This window comes from Echeneis naucrates, chromosome 19 (assembly GCF_900963305.1).
Source record: "Echeneis naucrates chromosome 19, fEcheNa1.1, whole genome shotgun sequence".
NCBI lineage: Eukaryota > Metazoa > Chordata > Actinopteri > Carangiformes > Echeneidae > Echeneis > Echeneis naucrates.
In genome coordinates this window covers 13,378,339-13,393,617 of record NC_042529.1, presented here as the reverse complement: position 1 = coordinate 13,393,617, position 15,279 = coordinate 13,378,339, and the positions used below count along the sequence as shown (strand labels likewise).

At 41.8% G+C, this 15,279-nt stretch overlaps 1 protein-coding gene across 3 annotated transcripts; it reads left to right on the top strand.

The window, feature by feature from the left end:
- The first annotated feature begins 1,810 nt into the window (after positions 1-1,810).
- Positions 1,811-14,732, top strand: sap30bp (SAP30 binding protein). Of its 3 annotated transcripts, none has more exons than XM_029528269.1 (10): positions 1,811-1,933; positions 2,397-2,506; positions 3,896-3,940; positions 6,444-6,483; positions 10,240-10,328; positions 11,892-11,983; positions 12,060-12,172; positions 12,261-12,319; positions 13,885-13,975; positions 14,083-14,732. In XM_029528269.1, the coding sequence occupies exons 1-10, from the start codon at positions 1,840-1,842 to the stop codon at positions 14,259-14,261; spliced, it is 912 nt and encodes a 303-aa protein (XP_029384129.1). In that variant the 5' UTR covers positions 1,811-1,839; the 3' UTR covers positions 14,262-14,732. The 3 variants fall into 3 exon arrangements, with proteins under 3 accessions (XP_029384129.1, XP_029384128.1, XP_029384130.1); XM_029528268.1 differs by having other exon boundaries at positions 14,080-14,732; XM_029528270.1 differs by having other exon boundaries at positions 1,840-1,933; positions 2,412-2,506.
- Positions 14,733-15,279: the final 547 nt, after the last annotated feature.

Below are 15,279 nucleotides of genomic sequence, written 5' to 3'. Positions count from 1 at the left end.
AAAAGGAAGAAGAAACAGAAAAAGTCAAATGATGGAGTGATCTAGACCTGACTTCATATACTAATACACTCAGTGTACATATGACTTAAGTGGAGTCAGATCTAGTCAGTGTTGAGAATTTCTTCCTTTGGATCATTTTCAGACTTTCCAGTTTAAATTAACACTAAATCTAAATGGTTGTTCTGGCTTTGCTGTTGACAGTTTTGCCACAAATAGTGAGGCGACGTGAATGTGATCAAACCTGATCATTTCACAGTGAGTCAACAATGCTTTGTAGTCAGTGACTCTACTGCTGTACTACCATCCTCTATGAACTTTACATAACTTAACCATTCTTTTAAAAATCTGTGATGATATAGTGTTATGGATTTATTTTATGAAAGCAGTTCAGATGTCAGATGCTTGCTGGATTTTCACAAAACCACTTCCTGCTCAACAGGAAAAGGATGCCGCTGGTATTATTGAAGTGGTTTTTGAACTCTTTAAACATTAATAAAAAACTGAAGCTGTAAAACAAAGTTGTCTAAGATGAGTAAAAATGCAGCTTGGCAACACTTGTCCTCTCTGTCCAAACCCAACTCTACAATTATGCCTTTCTTATGCCCACAGGTTGACATTGTCTTCTGCGTGTGTGTACAATGCCTAGCTATACCAAATGCTCAATGGCCTTTGAGCAAACTTAAGTGAACAAAATTGCTTCAATAATTGTTATTTATTCATGAGGTTTTAGATCAAATATCAAAGATATTAATGTGTTGAATAAAAACACCAGGTTTCTGTCGCACCTGCATTTGTGGTAACTGATATTCTGCAGAGTTGGTGTAATATAGTAAAAGCCTGATTATTTGTGACTGTACAAATATTTTATTTCATATGCTACATAAAGAAGAAATAAGTGCTGAATGAGATCCACAAGCTGAAAGGACAGATAATGTCACTGTGGGATTGACACATTATTTCACTGAGAAGTCGGTTTGTGATAGATGGGTGCATCTGTGCTCACACATCTATCCAATCCTGGCTGTAACTAATCCTGACTATTAATAGGGATTAATAACCATGGAACTGCATTGTTTGTTTGTTTTGTTATGTTTTTAAAGAATAAATAAATATTTTGGTCAGTATAGACAGGTAAGAATTTTTTTCAAGACTTGGAAATAACTTTTCTAATAAGTTAGTTACATGTCACATAAAGTCTCAATTTCTTATTAAAAATGTTGGAAATTTGCTTCAAACTATGTTTTCAACTGGTTATAATACATGTATATGTAATGTAATGTAATGTAATTTGCTCAGGGATTTATGTGTTTCATTGAATGTTAAAGCTGGACGTTGAATATATTTATTATTTATTGAATCTCAAGCAGCAAGCCAATCATTTTCAATGTGATCATGGCGTCTTATAGTGATCAGGAGTGAAAACATGAACATGTATTTTCTAGTTTTTTTTTTTTGTACTCAAATCGTGGAAAACTAACGCAAAACAGGAACACTGTCCTACACAGGATCGTATACACAAACAATAAATGAATAAATGAATTCCCTTGAATTCATGATCAGACGCGAATCTTACACAAGTCCAGTGTGCAGAAACTTGTTCTTACTTAAGTCTTAGTCTTAAGTAGGCTACTCGCCTGGTGCCAACAGATTTCCTGATTGATACATTACTTCCGGGTTTGTGCGCAGGCGTTCTCCATCAAACCTCTCGCAGTGGCTCGGCGGCTGCGCGTTCACGAATGCTAAGCTAACCAGATGCTAGTCGACAACATACAGCTTGTACGGTGCCTGCGCAGTACGCCTTCACTGACGTTATCATTCCGCGACGCGTTTACAGCAGCAATGGCGAGCGCTAAGAAGAGTGCTTTACTCTCTTCCTTGGCAGATTATGGAGACGATTCGGAGCCCGACTCTGAGCCTGAACCAGAAGAAACGGGTATATTTTATAAACTGTTTTAATCATTTCATTATACTTGCGAAAGAACGCCACTTATAGCTAAACCTTGGAGTTAATGCTAGCTTGTAACTAGCTAACACGGGTAGGCAAGACAAATTACAAGCGTCGATTAAAAACAGGAAGTTCGGTGTAGATTGGTTTCAGCAGAGATTCATTATATCTAAGGGCACGTAAATTGGCATCAAGTGGACAAAAAAATCCGAAACTCGGCTGTTTTGCTGTGAAGGTAGTGGGTTCATTTATTGCATACCGGTTTCACACGGGATTTGTTTTCAATCGAGTGAAACAGTTTGTTGTCAACTGATCTCGCTAGATTTTTCGAATGATTCTAGTTTTGTGGTGTCTGTCTGACATTAGTGTCCATGTGGGACACTTCTAATGCTGCGGTTTGCTCATGGTCATTATCTTACGTCTGTTTCTTTCTGCCCCTCATCGTGGTCAGGGGGGCACACGGGAGGTCTGGTCTACAGCTACGGCGATGATGACCTGAACCGAACTGAAGATGCTGCTGATAAAGAGTCTGCAGACGAAGACAGCAGAGAGAGCAACTCGGTCAGTATTTGAACTGTGAAGTCCTGTTCCAGGGTTTGACTTTTAACGGACTTTTCAGTTGGTATCGCTGTCATGTCACAGAAATTACCTAGAAGCCCCAGCATTCAGCCTTCTAATCAATTTATTTAAATTTTGCTTCCCTTGAGAAACCTTTTGGTAAAATTTCTTGTTATTAAAAAAAAAATTAAATGTGTAATTTAAGTAGCAATAACCCAAAAGTCAATGAGATGTTCTGTCTTGAGGAAAACAAAGTGAACTGGGTGCTGCATAACAAATGCATCGGAAAAGCAAATGGTTCATCACAGACTGTAGTGACACCTTCAACATTATTTCATTCATTCATTCGTCAATCACTCCTTTAGAGTTTGGTTTAACATTGAAGCAGATTCTGAGTGTTCAACCTTAGCCCATTGAATGGACACCACAACCCCGTTGTCAACTATATAACCTCTGAAATATCCTGATTTTGTGCGTGTGTTGTAATGTAATTTCAGAGGGAATATCTTGGGGTTTGTGATTGCACACTGCAGAAAATGAAATGTATTTTTTTTTTTTTTACGTTTCGTATGCACTTTAATAAAGAAAATTATCATCAGATGATGAGACAATGAAAATAGCTATGACTTTCAGCCTTGTGCCCAGACACAAAGAGCAGGAAATGACACCTGGGTTTTGTGTTTGCGTTAAAAACGGCAGCTAAACAAATACTGTCCCTTTTATTCATAAAGAAAATTACAATTTAACATATTCTGTTCATTGTTGATTGCACATCTTGCATACTGTATTTATATGTTTAAGTAATAGGAGATGATAAAGGAAAAACATGACTCAGTTCAGTCGAGTACAGCAGTGAATACTACTGTTGTGTTCAGGTGGTGTAGGCTACTGCTTTACTGTGCCAAACACTGTGGTCATTTTTATGGAGGTGTTAGTTATATAACTGAAGCGCTAATTATATAACTGAGGTGTTTTGCAGCCTGATATTTTTATATTTTGACTGTACGTGGATAAAGACAACATTTATCTACAGCGTTGGTGTAACCACAGAGTTCGGTCTGCGCATCTTTGACACAAGCACAAAAAAACATGATACATTTCATAGAACATGTCCTTATAACAGCTCATTCATCATAGACTGTTCATGTTTTAACAGTTATTAGCCTGAGGGCAAAGTATTGTTGTCTCCTCTCTCCTCACTTCGAACAAAGCTGACTTAATTTTGAATGTAAAATCAAATTTTAATCATTTTAAAGTACTAATTAGAGGAGGTGACAAACATGAAGAGGGCTCAACAGTTTTCCCGCCTGCTGTTTCTGGTGTGTGCTTCTACTCGGCCCCCTCCTGGTGTCCCCGCCCTCAGTGTTAACGCTCTGCATTCTTGTTTTATAGGAAATGGAAGATTCTGACGAGGGAAGGGACGCAGATGATGTTGAGGTATTTCAAAAGCCGTCTGGTGTAAGATGTACTGGATATGAAACCGGATCAACCCTGATTAATTTCTTAATTGTTCTGTGACTAACCAAAATACTGGTGAATGCACTTTTAACTGTTACCACATGAACACTAGATGGTGCTGTGGTTTCATTGATGCAGGCAAGGCCCAGGTCAGTGGTTCTGCTCAGATTAATCCCACTGTCTGTGAGCGCCATCTCTTTGTTCTACAGCTGCAGGTGTTTGATGAGGGTCAGATTCGCTCAGTTTGTCTTGTCATTGTGCCATTTTACCACACTGCAATAAAAAGGCTGTGTGATGTAAGGATCTTGCAAAATGGCAATTTGAAATTTGTGCATCGGCTGGATTTCGCAAGAATGTGTTTATTGACGTGCAGCAATAAAGTTACTGGAGAGCAAAATTCAGCTATCCTGTAGCTGTATTTAGCCTGTATTTGAGATTATCTCTCTGTGTTGATTGACAGGTGTCCGTCTGTATTCTGGTCTGTAGCAGTAGAGGACTGGTCTTTGACTGTTTAGTTTTAAAACTCTCCCTGTCATTCAGCTTTGTTATTGTTCCTCGTTGTTATCTGTTATCTGAACAGAAGTTGCTCAATGTTTTTCTGATACAGTTCTGTTGAAATGGTGATAAGTGCCATTAAATTCTCTGGAAGGCTTTGTGTCAATGTCTCAGACCGTTGTTTATTCACAATGGTGTCCTTGACTCATTATGCAGCACTAACTAACAGGTGAACATTTTTAGGTGATTGTGAACTCAGACCTAGATGATCAGGGTCCCAGGAGGAAAAGATGCTGATTGTTATCTGGTGTAGCAGTCCTCCTAAGGAGTAGACCAACATGGTGGGACAAGATGGAAAAAGCAGTTAGATATAGCATTGTCACTCTCAACATGTTAGTATCATTAACATGACTGCAGACTCTCAGCCTTTTTTCCTGGATGAATATAAGGCCTGACCTTCTGAGTCTCTGTTTATTTATTTTCTAATAGAAAACAATCTGCATGTACCTAAAACATGAGTTTTAATAATCTTTGCACTGATATATAGGCAGGTTGTTTTATATAGGACACTCTGAGACTTGTTTAAAGCTCTTTTCCTCAAATTGTTGTTGGTCCTGATGGTTAATAGTATTCCAAATAAATCCTGTACGTTTGAAGAAAATAATTTGTAGCCCTAGGTTATCTCTGTAGCGTCACACATCCTGATAGCTGTTACCTGTGTTTTTAACAGCTGTTGTCATGGCACCAGCCACTAACATATTCAGATAAAACATGGTTCACATGGAAACAAGTCGTTCCCACCCCTGAACCCCAGGTTTATTGACTGTTTTGACACATCGCTCTTGGTTTTGTGGTTGTTTTTATAAATATAAATCATCTGTAATGAAAAACTTTGAAGGTACTGCTGCTCTGTTATACCTCAGTGTGACTGCTGGCCTGATGGGGTCATTGTGTAAAACTGCCACTGTCTTCTATTTATTTCCTTGGCTTGGATTGATTCCAGTTGACTCCTCCCCCTCCTCCTGCCTGCTTGTGATTTGACCAGTTTCAGGACCATTCTTTGATGTGCTCGTGCAGTTGCTAGGTGACGACATGGTTCCTGTGAATACCAGCACTGTTCCTTTGTGCTGAACCTGTGTTATGCCCACAGTGCTGGCACAACAGGCAACATATTTCTGAGGCTGTATGAGACTCCTCCTCCTGCTGAGCCAAGGCCTTCACTGGAAACAGCCTCTGTTTTCTAATACTTCTTAGAGGCTTCCCTACCTGCTTCTGTTCTCTGCACTCACATGCTGCTTTCCAATCTGTGACAGTTTGCTGTTATGCCTGCATTTTTCCATTAAACTGAATGACATTTCAATTCATCTGTTCTCACCCTCTGTGAATTGGGAGTATGTTAATGTTTCTTTCTCTGATCGGTTACTGGTGGTAGTTTAAGGCAAGCATTTAGGTCAGACCAGAGATGACCAGTACCACAGAAAAATCAGTCTGAGGGAGGTTAAAGACTGGCAGAAACAGGACAATCACTTTACAGTGTGATGCTGCTCCCACTTACATCTGCTTACCAGCCAGGAAGGCAGCATGAAATAACACCTCCATGTGTTTTTGTCTGTTAGATAATACTTACCTCACGCTCTGTCTGCAAAACTATCATCCCATCTTGTTCTTCACTATTCCTGGTCTTCATCTTTCTCCTGCATCTCTTCCTCCACCTCTTGTGGATTTTTATATAAGCCTATTGTAACCGAACACAGTGTTTGTTTTTTTTTGCTTCATTGCTTTTCGCTGGTGCAGATTACATTCTGTTGTTGTATATTGATTTGAAAAACTTCAGGTGTTAATCATCATGCAATCTCACACATCTACCTTGATTAAATTTATTAGGCCCTTGTGTCTCACTGTGACCTGTAGTAACCTCATTAGGGTGCCGATGCCTCAGAGGAGAATTAAAGATTCAGTGTCTCCCCTCCCTGCTTTGTTTTCACAGATTTCAGAAGCAGAAAGAAAAGACCCCAATGAGCTAGTTGGTAAGTATATGCGCACGTGTGTGTGTGTGTGTGTGTGTGTGTGTGTGTGTGTGTGTGTGTGTGTGTGTGTGTGTGTGTGTGTGTGTGTGCGCGCGTGCCATTTAAGTGCATGTAGCACTAAACTAGATTTAGTGAGTTGGGTCCAGCTGTCACCAAGGTACCAAACAAAGGCGGGTAGTCTTATGTTGTCATATTATCGCTGTTCAGATTACTCTTGAACATCTTGAACAACCATCGTGTTCACAGTGAAGAAACAGAACAGAGAAGCAGCTACTACTGCAACGTGTCATCTCATTGCAGGACTGAGGGAGTGAACTGAACTTAAAATCTAATCTGCATTTCTTAGTGAGCTACAGGATAATTGAATTTCCCCATGGGATTAATAAATTACCAATCTACACAGAAAATAAATGAATCTGTGCTGAAGAAAAAAAAAAAAAGTCAACTGTAAACAGCTGGAGCCCTGGCCCTGCTCTACATCACCAGCTGCAGTGGGGTTACAATGGCGTTACAGTTGGAACCTACAGGAAATATGAGGAAAGGATAAATGGCTCTCAGCTATAGCTTTGTGTATAAGTGACTAATTTGATCCAGGTCAGTTATAGAATGACAAATGGGCTGTGAGTGTTTAACCAGTGGTTAGTGAGTAATGGCTGACCTATACAGGTGTGAGTGCCAGAGCAGACAGGAAGTGACTGATACAGGGAGTGGTGTAGGGTACACTGGTCTGTCTGAACATGAACTCATGACACTGAAGGTCCAGGTGCTGAGATCCTGAGCAGCACGCCTCATCATCCTCAACCTCATTCATCTTTTACTGTAGAATATGATGAGGAAAATTTTATCATGTTTAGCCTTTTATAGACAAGTTATTTATGTTTAAAGCAGTGAAATAGTCCCGCTGTTGTGTCTGTTGTGCTCCAACAGTCCACCAGTCAAAGGAGCAGACAGGAGCTACTGAGTGACTCTCTCCATTTTCACAACTTCCAGTTGCCCGGTCTCCTGCAACCACAGAAACAAGCTATCCTTTCTAACTGTTCCTCCTCACCATCAGAGAGCTGTAGTTACAGGGGCTGACTCAGAGCCTGGACACTTGACCTTCCTGAAGCAGAGCCTGGTCCCTCTGTGTTGTGTGTCAGTAAATGCCACAGAGCAGCTGAACACAGCTCTTTGTCTTCTCGCTGAGGGATGGACTGTCTGTCCTCCAGCCACAGATTGTGACTTTTTGTCTGTTTTTTTGGGAAGACAGATGGTAACGCTTAGGCAGAGTATAATCTTGTCTTCTGTCCCTATGTTTCCTGCATGTGCTGCTGTTAAGGAGAATATTCAGGCAGAGATTTTTATAACACAGCAGTCACTTTTCCTCTTTGGTGGCTGCAGTTTATTTTAGTGTTTGAGTTAGAGTTGCTCCAACAGGCTCCAAATGATCAAATATGTCTACAATAGATGAACAGGCTTCCACAAGACTCCAGTGTGCAACTGTCTATTAGCATGTGTTTCTGACAGTGTCAGGCTCCACTGCACACCTGTGACTCACCACTCCTTCCTCATTCCTCTAAGATGGTCAGGACCTGAGGTGTCACGCTTAGGTCTCATTTTCAAGAGCATAGAAACAGATTTGGGGAATTCACTTGGACTCAAATATGAACTGTTTTGATTTATGTGGTCAAAGTTCAGGCATCAAGGTCACAGTGACCTCAATATCGAAAAACGTTCATTTTGCATTTAGAATTATCCTCCTGATCCTGGTTTTTCCCTATACCATAAGGCTCTGGGACAGCCCATTTGCGTCTCCCTGGGGAGTTTTTGAGACAAATGTAGCTTTCACGGCACAGTTTAGTGTAATCCACTTTACCTTCAAGCTCAAATTCAATAAGGAAAGTTGGGTATAACAGTTCTGTCTATTAATCATGTGTCTTATTTTAACCATATCACACAGCAGCCCCCTTCCCACACCCTTTTGGAGATATGAGGTATATCAGGGTCTGACTATGCTGAGCCTCCTTCTTGTTCATGTCCCTATGAAACCTGTTCATTTTCTCTGTCGAAAATTAGCAAGTCTGCACACAAACACAAACACTGAGCTTTACTGATGAGTCTAGAGGGCAACGCCCTGCCCCTCCCGTGGTTGGGGAGCTGAACCACAGCCATACCAGCTGTGGAGTACTTTTGAAGGGGGAGGAGGTGCTCCACATGTGGGAGATCAGGGAGGCAATCCCATGTGTGTGATTCTATGAGCCCACATGGTCAGCAGACTAAAAGCAGAGATCCTGGGACACCTGCCGTGCCACTGCATCCTCAGCTCGGACACGCAGGTTCAAAAGTAGAACAAACTGTGAACACGGACAGATGTATCACAAGAAGTTTAAATACATAAAATGAATTTAGAAACAAGTACTTATCGTCCTAAAAAGATTGTCAGTGTTTCAGTATAATATTGCAATAGACTGTGTTAGTAGGAGGTAAAATTATTGTGTGTGTTCTGGAAAATGCCTATAATGTGGATGTAATTAAAATATCCTCCAGATCAAAATATCCAGATCATCTGTCTGTGCTGGGGCTGGATATGGCCTGTAAATTACTGTATATCATAATATAGCTGTACTGCATCAACTCTTATTCTGATGTCTGAAACATTGTTAGGACTAAAATTGATTTGCTGACTGTTTATTCATCAGCTGTTTCCATTGAAACAATTGAGATTTGCACAAAAAAGGAAATGAGAGCAAGATTAAATTTGACTCTGAACAAAAGACTGGAATCCCTGAACATTTTAAGCCCTGAGGCGTCAGGCTAACTACACCAGGTCAACAGGTTAGATTGCCTAATTTTTCAGCAGTATCTGTACTAATATTTGCAAGGAAGTAAGTCCTCCGGCTACAACTGTTTTTGAGCAGAAAACAACTTCATATGCAGGCTACGATTTTTAGGGTGGAGATGAAGAATTGATTTCTGGCAAATACTTTAGCAGGAATTTTTACGCTTTGAAAAAAGTTCCAATTACAAAGTTCATGGCATCAGATGATGCATAGACTCTTGCCCATATTTTTATGGAAATCTCGGGATAGAAGTCTGATTGAAAATTGGTTATGCGACAAGTCAGGTTCGACACCCAGCTTTAGTTATGGATTTATTCATCTATAGATGCGGAGAAATGTTGGGAAGTTCAGTGAGGAAGTTTTCATCGAGATGGCTCACTACAAAATCATCATCTCATGTCCTGTCAGGTTTTTACCTGTGACTGGTCTGTGCAGAATGTCAGTGCACTTACAAAGCTCAGGTCTTGAGGTTTAGATTGATGGTGCTGAAGGATTTTAAAGAGTTCTGTGGATACAGAGTGACACTGAAGAATGTCTGGCCTCTAGTCAGAGAGAGACAAAGAGACAAGTGGAGCAGCAAGAGCAAAACAAGGAAAGGAGGGAGAGGAGCCTCCCTTCTCCTCACAGGCCCCAACAACAGCCACTCCCTGTCCTGAACTTTCACTCCTCATACCACACTGTCATATAAAACCATCTGCCACACACAGTTCTGTAAACATTGCCCCTATGTTTGATGAATTGAGTTTGATCTGTGCTGCAGACCCTGATCCCACCTCCCTCTGATTTGTCATTTGTTAATTCGGATTCAGTTGATCTTGGTGTAACAGCAACTCCTTCATTTAACCTCTTCCTGCAAGTAGAGACATGTAGTCGGAGCTCAGAGGGAAAACTGCTGACACGAACATGTAAGGGCTCACGTTTCTTTTTCTGTCTGCAGCTCTGTTCTCAGAGAAGGTGAGGAACATGTCACCTGATGAGATCAGGATCCCCCCTGAACCCCCTGGACGCTGTTCCAATCAACTACAGGTCTGTTACATGAGTGTTTAATCAAATAACTGTCAAAGCTTTGTATTTGAAAATGGATGTAGTTCAGCCCACTGGTCCAAGCAAAGGCTGTGTGAGCACCATTTGGAAGCTCAGTACTAGCTGCTCCACCATGGCTGTCTTAGTAGAGTCAGACTCCGCCCCCTGACTCCCACCTAAAGCAGCATGGGCCAGGTTTCAAAGCAATAGTGAACATATACTCCTGTTAGTGCAACAAGGTATCTTGCTTAAAGGCTAATTCATTTGCCGGATAATTAGCTAGTAAACACCAGGTATGGTGAGCGCAGATACAGGTGTTAGCAGTACGTTTATGCTAGTTAATCCTTAAATAAATAAATTCACAGAATTTGTCTTTTGATGTTCTGACCAGAGTTGTTTTTATTGGCTGAATAAAAATTTCCAGGTTATGAATTTATCCTAAACTGTTGGTCTGTCTCTGCATGTCATACCATCTTCAGTTTCCCTTTGTTGCTTATGCAACATTCAGGTTTTAAGGAGTTCAGAGTTGATGGAGTCTATGGAGTTGAGGTAGTTTAAGGAGTTATTTCTTGAATGGCTGAATGCTTCCTCCATCAGAGTGGTCATCATTTTCATCATCATGGTGTATATTCAGAATCAGATGTTCTGCCCTCAGTGAATAGTTGAAGAGCTTCACTTGGTCCCTCTGGGGTTAGACATGAATTCTGCATGCTCCATAAATCCCGAGACGTTCACTGTAATTACGGTGTGATTCTCTGTCAGAATCAGAGTCACGGTGTCAGCCGCTCTGCTCCCTCTCTCCTGCTCGTGTAGTTAGTTACCTGCAGTAAGGTTTGCTGTGTGCGGAGCTGGGGCAGGTCGGGACACACAGCTGACTCAGTAAGTGAAAAGCTGAGCAGTATCCCCTCTGGGCTGACACTCCCCCACCTTCTGATTCACCTTCACTGAACTGCCTCGATATCCCTGCCCGCAGGCTGTGGTGGAACAGCAGCACACCGAACACTGCCTGATTGGAGCAGATTTGTGCAGTTAATTGAGTTTTTGTTTTTTTTTTAAACCAGAACTGGAATGTGTTCATTTTGGAACAGTTGCCAAGACCTAACCCAGAACATCCCACTGGCTTCCAGAACATGGAGCTCAGGTCTAGACAGGTTGAAATGACTTCTCAGGGCAGCAGCATCAGACACTTTAGCGCCAGAGCAGAACGAGGACCTGAAACAGAAAAGTGGGAAACGACTCATGAACTGATCATGATGTGTAAAGTTATCCCTTCAGCTCATTAGTGTGTTGGCTGAGCACAGTTGGCCCACATTGAGGCACATATGACCCCTTTTGGAGAGAAACATTGAGTGTAAACAGAAGGTTTGAGATGAACAGGACCAGTGTTCCTTCCATCTGCTGGGTTCCTGTTCCAGATATTTCTTAGAGGCATCAGAACATTTATTTACGACAGCTGCTTTCACTCCAGCAGAGCCGATCATGCATCCATATGTATTCAGTTCAGCTAATGGGTGTGTCACCGTGCTGCTGGTGGTTCACCTCCTTCACCGGTTTGTGTCTTGACAGGAGAAGATCCACAAGCTGTATGAGAGGAAGCTCCATGGAGACTTTGACACTAACAGCCATATTCAGAAGAAGAAGGAATTCAGAAACCCAAGGTATGCTTCACACAAAAACCACGCTCCACTTAGAGCTGCCCACACAGGAGCTCATCATCTCCTCCTGTCCTTCCAGTATCTACGAGAAGCTTATTCAGTTCTGTGGAATAGATGAACTGGGAACTAACTACCCCAAAGACATGTTTGATCCTCATGGCTGGTCAGAGGACTCGTATTATGAAGCTCTGGGTAAGAGTGTGTGTCTGCGCGCGCGTGTGTGTGTGTGTCTGTATGCGTCCCATCACAGTTCATTGCTCACTTTCTGCTTTCCTCCCAGCTAAAGCTCAGAAAGTGGAGATGGACAAACTAGAGAAGGCCAAGAAGGAACGAACCAAGGTAAGATGACTCCACCCAGAGCCAATATGCCAAGCCCCTTCATGTAACAGTAGAGGTGTGTTTTGACTGTTGCTATGCTGCAACTCAGGTGCCAAATCCTTCAGAGGGCCCATTCAGTGAAGGTGAGGCCCTTCAGAGCTGCTGTAGACTTTGAGGGCTAAATTGAAATGAGAGTCTGGTCTTTGGAGGATCCTGCCCCTAGACTTGTGCCTTACGCTGAAGACACACTTCATACGTGTCATGTGCGTCATAGCTTTAGGATATGTTCATTTTGGCATCTGTGTTAACAAGTTAGAGCAGGTCCTCAATTATATTGTTGGATCCAGAGATTTGGCTTTGTGCCCTTTTTTTGTGAACATCAAGCAGCAAAAAGACCTGTTGGCAGTGATTTTGACATCATATCAGCATTATTACACCATACTGATACGTCTTCTGTGTCTGTCCAGGTTGATGTGGGCATGTGGAAAAATAACAATATTTTTAGCAGCAACACATCAAGACATTTAACATTTGCTTTCCAACAAAATCAGAAACAGTGGGCCCAAATGTTTCAATAGCAGCATACACGCAACATATGAAGCCGGATCTGTGTTTTCCTGGCGCAGATCACACCTGGCAACTATAACGCACACTTTGTGCATCCAGTGTCTTGGTGGTGTTCTGGCTTTGTTCTGGAAAAACCTGAAGTATAAATCCTCATGACTGTTATACCTTTAGCTTTTGAACTGAGCTGATACACAATACTTTTAACAGATTTAGCAGTGTGATCGTCATGTGTGTTTGTCTGTGGTTTTTCCTGCCATGTTATTTTTATTACCATTTTATTACTGGGATGTCTTGGGCCTCAGGTAATCCTAATGCCAAGGAAGCAAAAACAGTTGTTAGCTGCCTTGATCTGGTAACATGGATTTACCTCATCCCTGGTTGTTCCTCCTGTCAGTGTTGGACCCTCTGTGAGGGAGACTTTGGTGTGTGATTGTGTGATTTTTTTTTTTTTTTTTTTTAATTTTATTTAATTTTATTTTTTTTTTTGTTTTGTTTGTTTGTTTTTTAAAATGTGTCTGAGGCCTGAGCTCTTACTAGGGAAGGTGTAGCCGCTGTGTTTCTTGTTTATTAGGTGCACGTTTATAGTGACTGTCAGAAAGACTCCACAACAGGAACGGTGAAAGTTGACCTGGGTGTCATATTTACATCACTACTGATCATAACTGGAGTCTACATATATCTGACACTACTGTCTTTTGACCTGGGTATGACTGATAATTATGCCCTTTCACACTGAAGATGTTAGTGGGTCTTTTAAAAACCAGCATGCAAGCTAAAACATGACACATGCACACACTTGAATAATCTCATCAAGCACAGTCAGTTTATTAGGGACTTTATTCCTAAAACTCTGCTTCCTTTGAACTTTTCAGAAGCTTCCCATCCTGGTTCGGATGTTGTTTGACTCTACAGAAGCTGGAGTCATTGCTGATTGTTATGAAACCACACGAGGAGGGCAGTTGTTTCTCTGAAAAAGTCCCCTGATTCATTGGCATTCCAATAACATCTGTTTTCCACAGATTGAATTTGTGACGGGGACTAAGAAGGGCACCAACCCATCCAGCACGGCAGTCTCCACCACCAGTAACACCACCGCCACTACAGCCACAGGTAAGCACACAACTTCACATTATCCTCTGTAACATTAAAGATCAGGGACTAAATGATAGAAACGTCATCAGTGTAGAAGTAATGGTTTGTCTTCCTCTTGCCAGCAGAAGCTCAGAAGCGAAAGAGCAAGTGGGACTCTGCAATCCCCGTGACCCTGGCCCAGCCGACCCTCATCACCACCACAGCCAACCTGCCCTCTGTCGTCTCTGTTACAACCACAGCCAGCGGCACCAAAACCACAGTCATCTCTGCTGTGGGCACCATCCTGAAGAAGGCGAAGCAGTGAATGAGCAGTGGGCGGAGCTAGTGAACCCAACTGGGACTGACATTAAGACCCGTGTTCTCCTCCGCTCATTTATATATGTAAAGAGATGCAGAGTGAGGACCAACAACCTGATGATGCTCTTAAGGCTTCTGCTCCACTTGGACCATGACTCAGACACACCTGCCCTCTGAGACTGTCTACTGTGGATGTCAGAGTTTGGTCTTAGAGAGCGATTCTGATCAAAGTACCTGTCATTCATCTCTCTTTAGTTTGATATGAATGTGATCTCAACCATGTAACAACAGGGGTTTCTGACAAGAACAGACATTATTTTTATAGTATTTTCATGTCTCCTTTAGCAGTTTAATGTAGTTCAACATGTTTCTTCAGAATTTCTTCTTCACAGTAAGATTCTCTTCAGATTTTTTACACTTGTGTATATATATATATGTTGATGATGGGTGAATAAATGGAACAGATGATGCCTTTTCAGATGGATTAATGTCCTTTTTCAGGCACCACTGTGAATCAGGAGCAGATCGATGTCTGTCCATCTCTCTGTTGTCTCTCTGGAGTGTGTGTGTTCCAGTTGGAGTTAGACTCTTGCTCCAGCTTCACCTTAGACTTCTGACCAAGAAGTGCCTACAGTGGGCTGAAGCTGATGCTGTGGACAAGTGAAGCGCTCTCCATGTGTTTACAGCTCCAGACTGCAAAGGTTTGTTTCACACTGCAGTCTGTGTTGTGAGATCTAAAGCCTGAGTTCAAGAGAGGTGTCATACAAGAGGCCGACTTCAATCAGACTTCTTACTCCTTTACTTGTTTCAGTTGTTTTCCAGCAACAGAAAGTTTGATTTTAAAAACTGAAAGCTTCATTCCAGAGTCCAGAGTCTTCAGGACAGATAACATAGGTGACTCATTCAGGCTACTCTCACACATATTTGGAATCAAGCCACAACAAGTATCAACATAGACAAATGTTGACTCCAGAGCAAGAGACCCGCAAGACTGACATGTGCTGCTCGCTCTGCTCTCACTTCCA

What these genes read in the sequence shown, in the direction of transcription:
- sap30bp (XM_029528268.1), top strand. Translation starts at nt 1,840, where the DNA reads ATGGCGAGCGCTAAGAAGAGTGCTTTACTCTCTTCCTTGGCAGATTAT. An exon ending in AAGGAATTCAGAAACCCAAG is followed by an intron (nt 11,984 to 12,059) that starts GTATGCTTCACA and finishes CTGTCCTTCCAG; the next exon opens with TATCTACGAGAAGCTTATTC. An exon ending in CCAAGAAGGAACGAACCAAG is followed by an intron (nt 12,320 to 13,884) that starts GTAAGATGACTC and finishes TGTTTTCCACAG; the next exon opens with ATTGAATTTGTGACGGGGAC.